This window comes from Dromiciops gliroides, chromosome 5, assembly GCF_019393635.1.
Source record: "Dromiciops gliroides isolate mDroGli1 chromosome 5, mDroGli1.pri, whole genome shotgun sequence".
Classification (NCBI taxonomy): domain Eukaryota; kingdom Metazoa; phylum Chordata; class Mammalia; order Microbiotheria; family Microbiotheriidae; genus Dromiciops; species Dromiciops gliroides.
In genome coordinates, this window is record NC_057865.1 from 147,865,435 (window position 1) to 147,877,803 (window position 12,369).

At 37.6% G+C, this 12,369-nt stretch overlaps 1 protein-coding gene across 4 annotated transcripts in view; it reads left to right on the top strand.

The window, feature by feature from the left end:
* ORC5 (origin recognition complex subunit 5) overlaps positions 1 to 2,738 on the top strand; it is a 94,878-nt gene extending 92,140 nt beyond the window's left edge. For 2 of the 4 annotated variants that reach the window (XM_043968298.1, XM_043968297.1), the window contains one exon: positions 281 to 2,738. In XM_043968298.1, the coding sequence (XP_043824233.1) occupies positions 281 to 326 (46 nt within the window). In that variant the 3' untranslated portion in view covers positions 327 to 2,738. The remainder of the gene's footprint in view (positions 1 to 280) is intronic. The other 2 variants (XM_043968294.1, XM_043968296.1) reach the window with 1 other exon arrangement.
* The last annotated feature ends 9,631 nt before the right edge of the window (positions 2,739 to 12,369 follow it).

Here is a 12,369-nt window from a genome sequence, read left to right on the forward strand (position 1 = left end):
GCAGAGTTGAATTAGAGTCTTTACACAGTTAGAGCTAACTTTATTTCTTTAAATAACTCCAAAAAACTTAATGCCTGGCAAAAACTTTATCCAGATATTGTTTTGCTAATAGCATTTCAAAGAATTGGCATCAAGCTTGTCAGTGTTATGTGCAGTCATAGCACCAGCGGATTGTGAAGTATTAATTATAAGTATTCCAATGTGCTTTTCCCCCAAACACACATTGCTCTGAGCAGTCCAGGAGTGGTGATACTAACAGGTTTTGTGTTTTTGTTTATAGGACGGTGAACTTCGACATCATAAAATACTTGTATGATTTCTTGTGAAAACAAGCTTCCCAGCTTCACATATGGACACTGTGACAGTGACTAAGCCAAGCTGTGTTCATCCATCACTTAGCTGGCCAGGGAGAGGAGTGTTTTGGCTCTATTGGATTTGTCCAAACAGGTGCTGGCCCAGCATGGCATCCGATGAAAATACTCTGATTGGTCTGGGTGGATCTGAGCAGAGGACTATTTACCAGAGACCCTGGAGTATTTGGAAGCAATGTGTTAATTATAAACAGCAGGGTTTGAGCACAATCTGTTCTACTCTTAATGATGTTATCTTAACACTGAAATTGCCTGAAACCCATTTACTTAGGACTGCATTTTGCTCTGTGAACTATCCCCTGCGCTTTGAACGTGCCAGCAGCCCTTGTTTATATGCCCAGTTTTTTCACTTCCTCTCTGCAGGAGTCTTTGCAATTGCCTGCCAAAGCAGCTTTTTCCTAAGGCCACCATTTTAAGAGATTGGAATTGTGAAATGTAATAAATATAAGGTTATATCTAAATCCAAATGGGTATACATATATATATACATATATATATGTATATGTATATGTGTGTGTGTATGTATGTATGTATGTTTATTTGTATAGATCGTAACTTCCTCAAAATAGAAGGTAATTTTGATCAGACATAGATCAATCCTGCATCTCTGACCAGTTGTGGTAACTGCCAACCTGGAAAGTGCTTATGTGATACTTATGTGGACACGCACTTGCAATTAACTGTCCGAACTAGAGCTTTATTAATGTGATTAACTTTTGTTTTTAACCACTAGCTATTAACATTTTTATAATTAAAACTGTGCCTGTTATGTCAACTTTAGACCTTGGTTCTAATTTTCTTGTCTAACTTGGTTTTCTGAAGGTACTTCCAGGTTAACATTTGAATATTTGAAAATTGTTTTAAACTCATTTAGAATGCTTAATAAAAGGGCCTAGTTTAAATTTCAGTACAAATGGAATTTTCATATACTTCATTTTGAAGAAAAACTCAAATTATGCACTCCCAGATAAGAAATCCTGGTGTACAATAATTGCTTGTCACATAGGAACTATAACTTAACTAACACAAAGTACAGATTAAATAAGTAATTATTTATTTGATACATACCCTGTATTTAGCAGGTAAGGAGAAAGAAGAGGAAAATAAATTATACCCTGCTCTTGGTGGAAGAGAATAAGGAAAGATTTTCCTCTCCAAAAAAGAGTTCTATTCACAGTGAGTGTTAGTATATTCCTTCTATAATGGCCTCACCCCAACCATTAGTAGGGGTACACTGGTAATGTCAAGGCAGGATCAATGTTCTACACATGGAGAAAATCATGAGATTCCCATGCCAGAATTCCCAAGCTTCAACAAAAATGAAGGCATTTTTATACAGCCACTTCAATTAAGAGAAACACCAAGTGGCAGGGCTTCTTAATCCTTAATAGTCTGACTTAATCTAATAGATTGGTATTGGTACTAACATGTAAGAGATGGAACTAGTAACAGAGTATGTTTTTCAGTGCCTGCCTCCTCCTCTCCCCCTACACAAATTTTGCCATCATTATACCCAATAGTGTTGGGTGCCCACAGTTTTATTGTATTTTCATTTATTTTATTCAATATTTCGATTACATTTTTTTTGGTGGGGCAACTGGGGTTAAGTGATTTGCCCAGGGTCACACAGCTAGTAAGTGTCAAGTGTCTGAGGCCGGATTTGAACTCAGGTCTTTCTGAATCCAGGGCCACTTTATCCACTGCACCACCTTGTTTAGATCACACATAGGAGTGTTGTGAGCCACATAATTGACACCTGTGATCTAGGTCATCCACTCTTCTTCAGGCCTACCCAATTATGCCTGTCTTTAGTCTCCTTTCCGGGTTTTGACAAGTTATAAGTCTTGTGATTTAAAGTTAATGAGTATTTAATGTGTTCCCCTTCATGGGATATTTACAGATAGCAATAATAAGATTTTCTACTACTGGGAATTTTAAACACTTGTGGCAGGTCAGTAATTAAGATTTCTTTTAAGGAGTTGGGCCTTTGTACTATAATAGAAAGAGTTCTGGTTCTGGAGTCAGAGGACTTGAGTTCAAATCCCACCCCTCATATTAATTACCTTGTGACCTTGGAAATCTCTGTGTTTTACTACATGGTTAGTTTTTGTATAAATATATATGTATACGTATATATTCTTTAGCAGTACTATTTAGAAGATGCCATGTCTTTTAGCTTTAGTTCCCCCAGCAATTTGTTCAGTTCTTTATTTTCCTTTTTGTTTATCTTTCTATTATAATTATCCAAAACTGAAAGACATTGAATAATCTGCCACTATTGTATTGCTGCTTATGTCTTCTCCTAATTCCGTTAAATGCAAAAGAATTTAGAGCACACAAGTTTAATCTTGATGCTGGTCTCTTTATGTTTTCTTTCAACATAGGGCAGTTTCCTGTTTATCTCTTTTTCTTATGAATTTTTTTTTGCTTTGTCTGAAAGCATGATGGCAGTGCTTGCCTTTTGAGATTCACCTAATGCTCTTCCATCTCATTTTTATTCTGGGAATGTCTTTGTATTTTAGGTATATTTCTTCTAAGCAATAGATTGTGGAGTTTTGTTTTCATATTCCATCTGGAACTCTTTTTTATTTTGTTGGATTGCTTAATCCATTCACTCCCTACCCCCCTTCCTAACCCCCCCCCCCGGGGGGCAATGATGGTTAAGTGACTTTCCCAGGGTCACACAACTAGTAGGTGTCAAGGGTCTGAGGCTGGATTTTAACTCAGGTCCTCCTGAATCCGGGGCCAGTGCTTTATCCACTGCACCACCTAGCTGCCCCATATCCATTCACATTTAAGTTGAACAGTGAGGCTCATATTTTCCTTTTGTGACCCTGGGGAAGTCACTGAATCTCCCTGGGCTTTGTTTTTTTCATTTGTAAAATGAAGAATTTTAATTGGAAAACCTCTGAGGTCCCTTTCAGTGCCAAATTTTTTCTTAGGGTAAAGAAAGATTTCAAATCACACCTGAAATATGACCTGAATTCTGCAAACATTTATGAAACACCTACTATGTGTCATTCACTGTTATAGACTTTAGGGAATACAAAGACAAAAATGAAATCGTCTCTGACCCCAAGAACTTTGCCTAAAAGTACATCTGATTATGTGTCAGAGTATTAAAGAAAATTGGATGGTAATGTTGCTGATCTGTAGGGTGAGAGATTAATGACTTGTTAGTCACTTTTGGGGAAGTCAGTTTCTTCCTAATATCACGGCTTAGCCTAAGGAAATATGAACAGCCAAGTATGGTCTCATTGAATCTGGTACCCATAGCTCAAACAGACAACAACTGGAAGTGGTGCCATGTAGCTAAGTATTGGACTTTGATTTTTATAAAACACGAGGAAATCGAAGCTATGGCCACAACTAGAAGGCCATAAGAATTGCTTGCATAAATGGGTCTTTTTTTCTTCTCAGGGAACCATCTGTGTAATTGCCATTACTGAGTTTCAACCCATACAAAAAATAAATTAATCTTTTGATTCCCAAGTGGCATATATGCCAGTCTCATGTGAGACAGTCAACAAGGTGAGCAGAAGAGCCGAACAATAACTGGAGAACACATACAGTACCTGAGAACTCACATCTTTCACTTAGGCTATTTGTTCTGAGTCTTCACCTAATCTTCTAAGATAGCTACGGCACAGGCATTATTATCCCATTTTACAGATGAGGAGACTGAGGGCCAGAAGGATTATGACTTGCCCACAGTCACACAGCTTATAGGATTTAGAGGCAAAATCACTTTCCTGATTCTAGGCCCAGCACTCCATTTACTGTGCCAGGCTGCTTCAGGATGTCATTAGTTAGCATCCTCTCACCAGGTAACTCCAACTATTTGAAATAGTCATAGTTTTATGGGCAAGATATGCATAAATCATGGGGTGAGAGCAAGTCTCACCAAAGAAAGAAAAGGAGTAAATGGGTTTTAGTGACACCACCAACTATATAAGACTAGTATTTTCTAAGTAGATGGCATACCCAGTAGGCTCAAGCAGCAGTGGATATAGCTCAGAAATAGTTCTAATTATGTAAACTAGAGAATTGTTATAATGTTACCTGAAAGCTCCCTAATCTAACCTTTTTTTTTCCCCTCCATATTTTAGATCATTTGAAGTAATTAAACTGGAGGTTGGTACTCAGCCATCTCCTAGCTTTTGAATGCTTCATCTACCCCTGAATATGACTGCCTATCTTATGAGCATAAATTTAGCTAATTTTGTATGTAATTTTAATCTGCTGACACAATTTTCTTTAGAAATGCTTAGTAGAGCTCAAAGACATCTTTCATATTGAGATATCAAATTTTCAATCAAATTTCCAGTTAAATACATTGAATATACAGTTGATGTTCACTTTCCAGCAGGGACATTCATGAAGCACAGTATGAGGAAAGAATAATTCAGTAGAGCAGAGAAAATCATCATCAAGACATTCATTCCTTTAACCTGAAAGCTCTCCTGCAACAACATTCCCCAGCATGTTGATGCACAATAATGATGGGAAAGTTAGGAAGGCATTCGACTCTCAGTAAATATCAGGTACAACAGCTGCATTATCTGACATCAACTCTCTAGGTTTTGGGGACACTCCCCTGCCTCAGATTATCCATAAGATGATCTATGATTCTCAATACCTTCACTGGTCTGTCTTTAAAGGAATTTAGGAACCTATTCATAGGCACTAAATATTATCATTACCTTTTTTTTTTTTTTTTTTTTTTTTTTTTTAGGCAATGGGGGTTAAGTGACTTGCCCAGAGTCACACAGCTAGCAAGTGTCAAGTGTCTGAGGCCGGATTTGAACTCAGGTACTCCTGAATCCAGGGCCGGTGCTTTAACCACTATGCCATCTAGCTGCCCCCATCATTACCTTTTGATCCTCACTAAAAGTACAAATAATTACTTGTTATTACAAAAAAGTTCTCTCCACTAAAAGTACAAGTGTTACCATTTTGGGTTTTAAGAGGCACCGTAGATCTCTTTTTCAAATGTTCATTTAAATATAGGGAGTTTTCTAGGTCCAAATTTAGTAAAAAACAAAAACAAAAATAAAACCCCTGAAATTGACTTAACTGGGTGATTCTGTCACTTGAAGGATTTTTATAGGTATAGCACAAATGGAATCCTTAAGTGGGAAACAGAACAGGAAAACCTAGGAGGCCCAGTGTAAAATGTAGCTTGGAGGGAGTACACATTAGGTCATGTGATAACAGTTATAAGTTGGATGGGGCAACCAAAGGGTGCCAAAATCTTCAATTATTATATAGAAAATTCACTTTTGACAGCCTTTGTATTCCTTCAGTAGTACAGAAGCAGTTGAGCTTAGCACCTGACTAAGAGTATTAATTAGTTAAAATGGAAAGCTACAGGGCAGCTAGGTGATGCAGTGGATACAGCACTGGCCCTCGATTCAGGAGGACCTAAGTTCAAATCTGGCCTCAGACACTTGACACTTACTAGCTGTGTGACCCTGGGTAAGTCACTTAACCCTCATTGCCCCACAAAACACACACACACACACACACACACACACACACACACACACAAGGAAAGCTACCAAATCCTGTGTCTTTCCAACTCACAGCTAAACCACAGGTGAACCTTTTTCTGGGTCTGCTCAGCTGACAGCCACCCCACCCTGCCCATGTATTTCACACACCTCATGTCCAACAACATGCTATCCTGCCTTGGATCGGCCTAGTACCCCTGTCCAACTGAATTTGTCTTACATGTTTCTTGTATTCTCACATTTTTAATTATATAAATTGATTTGAGTATGTATTATATGCTACTTTCTTTGAATGCCAAAAATTCTATCCAACTCCATATAGTAGGAATGCCTAAGGTAGTGCTAAAAGTCTTTCACAGATCCAAGGCATAAAGAAATGATTCTGGGTCGTCCAGCAAAGACTCCATTATGAAAAATTATGACAAAGCCCTACTTCCTTTAGAGTGGGTGTTCTTTAGCCTTTTTGTGTCATGGAATCCTTTGGCAATCTAGAGAAGTAAAACAACATTTTTAAATTCACAAAATTAAATATGTAAGGCTACAAAGGAAATCAGTTACATTGGAATACAGTTATCAAAATATAAAATAGCTCCAGTGACCTCATAAAAAAGCAGAAATATTAAAAGTAGGAATATTAAACGTCCTTTACAGACTTCAGTGTAATAAAAGTGAAAATTAAAGGATGCTTGAAGAAAGGTTCCCGACTTACATAGAAACAGAATAATACAATATTCAAGAATGAGTAGGTCAAAGAACAAATCGTAGAAACATTTTATCAAAATTTTAAACCAAAACCACATATCAAAACTTTAGGGATATAGCTAAAGTGGTGCTTTAAAATGTATGTGTTGAAATACTATCAGCAATTACTATAAGAAAAAAATATCAATAAACTGGGTGTGCAAGTAAAAAACTTTCACAAATCAAGAAATTAGAAGCCCCCCATACCATAAAAAGAAAAGTTATAAAAATCAAAAAGGATAAAATTGAAAAAACTATTATTATAAATAAAAGGTTGTTCAGTCACATCTGATTGTTGACCATAGCCTGCTAACACTTGTCCATGGAGTTTTCTTGGCAAAGAATACAGTGGTTTGTCATTTCCTTCTCCATGGATTAAAGCAAACAGGTTAAGTGACTTGCCCAGAGTCACACAGCTAGAGTGTCTGAGACCAAATTTTAACCCAGTTCTTCCTCACCCCGGGCCTAGCTGATCCACCTAGCAATCCCCACTAGCAAAACTAGGAACTGGCTAAAAATAAAATAAAACTAAAAAAATAAACTAGTAGTTAATTTGATTAAGATGACAATCAAAATACCAAAATCAAAAGGTGAAATCAAAACAAAGGAGTAATTATCAGAATTTATCAGAAATCCCCAACTACAATTACATGCTAATAAAACCCAGAATTTAAAAGAAGGGAGAGTACATACAAATAAATAAATAAATGGTACAATGAAATGCAATGTGTCAAATCCCTACATAAGTCTTTCAAAGTATTTAGGAGAGGGGGCAGCTAGATGGCGCAGTTGATAAAGCACCGGCCCTGGATTCAGGAGGACCTGAGTTCAAATTTGGCCTCAGACACTTGACACTTACTAGCTGTGTGACCTTGGGCAAGTTACTTAACCCTCATTGCCCTGCCCCCCCCCAAAAAAAAAGGTATTTAGGAGAATACTTAGAGAATGGAGTTTATGGAGGAAGGACCCCCATAAGCCAAATGATGAATAAAGCATTCAGCTGTTAAATTTGTGTCTGAATAGGAAAGACTGTCTGAAAATCTGTGTGTGTGTGTGTGTGTGTGTGTGTGTGTGTGTGTGTGTGTGTGTGTGTGTGTGTAGTTGCATCTGTTCTCACTTTGAGCAGACGAAAAACAAGTGAAACTTTTTAGAGAGGTACCTGCCTATTTCATGTTTGACTATGCCAGGTACAGTGTTATGAACGGGGAATACAAAGACAAAAGACAATCCCTGCTCTCAAGTACTTAGTTCATCGTGAGAGAGAGAACATGCAAATAACTATTCACCAAAAAAGATATATACAGTATAAATTGAAGACAATCAACAGAAGGAAGCACTAGCATTAAAGGGTGTCAGGAAAGACTTCCCTCTAGAAGGAGGAATTATAGCTGGGGCTAGAAGAAAGCCAGGGATGCCAACAGTTGGAGATCAGGAGGAAGAGAATACCAGGCATGGGGATGGCCAGTGAAAATACTGTGAGTCAGAAGATGGAATTTGTTGGAGGAAGTCAGTGTCACCGGATAGCAGAGTATGGGGGGGCTGGGATGCGTAGAAGGAATATAAGATACAAGGAGAATGGAAATGGAGGGAAAGGACAGGTTATAAAGGGCTTTGAATGCCAAACAAAAGATTTTATATTTGATCAGAGAAATTATAGGGAGCTACAATACTACAGGGATTATGTAACAGTAGGAAATCAGTGTCCAACTATAGTTCTCTGGACAATAAGGAGATGGACCTGAGTTATTTCTGTAATAAAGTTCTGTGGATGGGTCAAAGAAGCCAAGATGGACAATTTGATAAGAAAGAAGGCTGAGGGAAAGATGCTTGTTTGCAGAGGGTGGAAAAAGCTTTAAATCCATATTGTATTATTGGAGAAAGGGCACTAGTAGCTGGGGGGAATGTGAAAGGCAATTGTCACTTGAGCTGTTCTTTGAAGAAAGTGAAGGATTCTAAGAGATCAGGGTAAGAGAAACATTCTGTGGTTGGGACAGCATAAGCAAAGGCACAGAGATGGGGGGAACTGGAATGTGGTGGATGGGGAAGAATAAGAATCATGATTTGTCTGGTGTCAGGGCTAGTGGGGTATAATAAGCCTAGAAGAATAGGCTACATTTTTTTGGTTTTTTTGCGGGGCAGTGAGGGTTAAGTGACTTGCCCAGGGTCACACAGCTAGTAAGTGTCAAGTATCTGAGGCCAGATTTGAACTCAGGTCCTCCTGAATCCAGGGATGGTGCTTTATCCACTGTGCCACCTAGCTGCCCCAGTAGGCTACATTTTGAAAGGCTTCAGATGCCTTTCAGAGAACAGATTAAGTACACAACATACAGAAGTAAGCAAAGCTAGTGACCTAGTGTTCAGCCAAAGACCCCCAGCTACTAAGGTTAAGACTCACTATTTGACGACTGCTGCTGGAAACACTGGAAAGCAGACTGACAAAAAAAAAAAAATGACTTAGACCAACACCATCCGCCATTTATTAAGATTAGCTCCAAATCAATACGTGCAGATATAAACGATCGCATAAGAAACAAATAGAAGAACAAGGAAGAAATTGCCTTTCAGATCTATGGATGGGAAAGAGTTCTTGACTAAATAAGGGATAGATAGGATCACAGAAAATAAAATAGACAATTTCTTTTCCATATAATTTAAGTTTTCATACAAACAAAACCAGTTAAGATTTGAAGGAAAACCTTTAACTTAGGGGATGATTTGCAGTTTACTCTGATAAAGATCTGATTTCCAAGATGTATAAAATTGATTCACATGTAAAAAGTGAGTTCTTTCTCAATCAATAGTCAAAAAATATGAGCAAGTAGTTCTCAAAGGAAGACATCCAAGCTATCTCCAATCATATGAAAAAAAAAATATTTCAGATCACTAATTAGAGAAATGCAAATTAAAACAACTCTTAGATTCCATCTCCCACTGATTAGATTGGCAAAGTTGACAAAAAAGGAAAATGACAAATGCTGGAGGATCTGTAGGAAAAGATACATTGTGCTGTTGATGAATCTGTGAACTGATCCAGCCCTTCTGGAAAACAGATTGGAATTGTGACCCAAAGGATAGTAAACTATGAATAAATACTCTGGCTCATCAATACCGCTAGAGGCTTCTAGATCTTTACCCACAAAGACATGAAAGAAAGTGGGAAAGGATACATGTACAAAAAAATATTGCAACTCTTTCTAATGTCTGTGACTAGGGGGAGCAATTAATATGAAAACAGCTGGACAAATTAAGATCTGCATGATATAATACTACTGTACTTTAAGGAATGATAAAGGGGATGGTTTCAGAGAAAACTGGAAATACTTATATGACCAGATATAAATGCATTGAGTAGAACCCAAACCATTTATACAGTAAAGACATTGTAAAGATTTTGAAAGACTTAAGTACCCCAATGAACAAAATGACCAAACATGATTTTAGAGGATTCATGAGGAATCGTGCTACCCTGCTTCTGAGACTCATGACAGACTCATGATCCAAATTGAGGAATATTTTTTGGATATAACCAATGCAAGAATTTTTTTTCACTTGATTGTGCATATTTGTTATAAGGGTATTATTTCTCTTTTTCAATGGGGAAGGAGAGGTGGAAAATAGAGGTTGATTTTCATTAATTATTTTTTAAAAGCTTTATACCTTTGCGAAAATCAAAGGTAGTAAAGTTTTGGGGTTTTTTAAGATAAATAAAATCATAAGGCTTATCTATAGGACATTGGGCAGAGCTACCAAAAAAGGAAATGGAAAGTGAATGGAGTGGGAAAGAGAATTAGAAAGAAGTTCTGACTACAGCTGTGCTTGGGGTCTGGTCTTGACTTCTGCCCTCAACTCTGTGAAGTCATGGTAACCCATCCCTGGCAAGAGCCCTTAGCACAAAACAAGCATAACTCTTACCACTGTACTTGAAAAAACATTGGTTAGAATATAGAAATCACAACAGGAAGATTCTAGCTACAACACATCTGGCTGTTTGAAGGCACTACTTAGAGTTCATATTAGAGAAGTCGCTCATTTTGAACATATTAATCTGCTAAAGAGAGTGACCAGTACACTCATGGAATTGGATAGTCGTTTTAGGTTATAAGTCACCCCTAAAAATAGCAATGATATCTATCAATCAGTCTGTCTATTGAAAGACATGTTCGGTCATTTCAGTCATGTCTAACTCTTCATGGCCCCATTTGAGGTTATCTTGGCAAAGATCCTGGAGTGGTTTGTCATTTCTTTCTCCAGTTAATTTTACAGATGAGGAAACTGAGGCAAACAGGGTTAAATGACTTGCCCAAGGTCACTTAGCTAGTAAGTATCTGAGGTCAGATTTAAATTCAAGTCTTTCTGACTCCAGGCCTGGCACTCTATCCCCTGCACTACCTAGTTACCCATATATAGACAGAGAAAGGAATATATCGGCTAATAAAACAACTAGGATAAACATTCAAAATGACAGGAAAACCCCATTATAATGCGCAGACTACTTATAGTGAGGATCAAGTCATGATGTCTCCCGTGTACAGACTGATGTGTTATGAATCTCTTGCAGGTGTAATCCTTGTTCCCTAAATCCAGCATGATAATGAGGTTATGCTGAATATATATTGGAGGGGGGGGGGAAATCCATGGAAAACACTAATGCCAGAAGATAGGATGGTGATAATGATAGCAAATTGGTCTTAAGAATATAAAATACTATGACAGCAGGCCAAGAGAAAGTTGCCATGCAGAGCGAGAAGATGGGAATACATCTGGGTGTGGACTACAATGGGCTAAGGGAATTGGTATCCCACACACCCACGTGAATGGAAGAAGCCATGCCAAATAAAACCATGCATTGCTTGCTTACTCTCAGGTCCCATAATTTCTTTTATGATACAGGGATGTCCCTAAAAGATGCTTTGAATTTGCAAGAACTGTGGGCCAAAATTCCAGGGAAGTAAACCAGAAGATATTGTCTCTATTTCCTAGAGGCTAGTTAGCAAGGCCTTTCTGGGTTTATTACTGCCTTAAATAAACCTTTTACTGCCTTTCTTAGGCCAAATGCTTGCAAAGGATTTAGCTGAGGCCTAGCTAGATTCTGATGTTTATAGAAATGACTGTAGGTGGGACTGGGTTGGGGGGAAGTAGGAGTTGAGCCTTCAAGATTATTATTTGTGAAAGATCCTGGAGATTGGACCTGATTTGTGATGTCAAAGATCAGAATCTGACAAATTACTTTACAAAAGCATTCCATTCTGTTAATGTATCACATATTTTTGTTTCTTTGTTTTTGGTTTTTTACCTATTCTCTAATTGTTGGACCATTTTGATTGTTTTTAGTGCAGGTTTTTTATTGTAAATTTGAAAGGTAATGTTGCTATAAATATCTTTGAATAGATGGCCTTTTTCTTTCTGATAATGTTCTTAAGGTATGTGCCAAATCATGTGATTATTGAATTAGAGTATGATTATTTTTGCTACAAATCACTTTACAAGAAAAGATTCCATCAGTTTTCTAACATTTCACCCACCACCCACCCCCAGTTGCTAGTGCTTTCCCCTCCAGGGCTACTTTCCATCAACTCTATTTATCTTGTATATTCTGATTTATGTATATATTTTCTCCCCCATCACAATGATGGCAAGGTTTCAGCACACTGCCTGGCACATGGTAAGTACTGTTGATTGATTTTCTCTTGCTTTTCAATGACAATTTAAAATATTATTACATATAATCCTTTTGTTGCATCTAG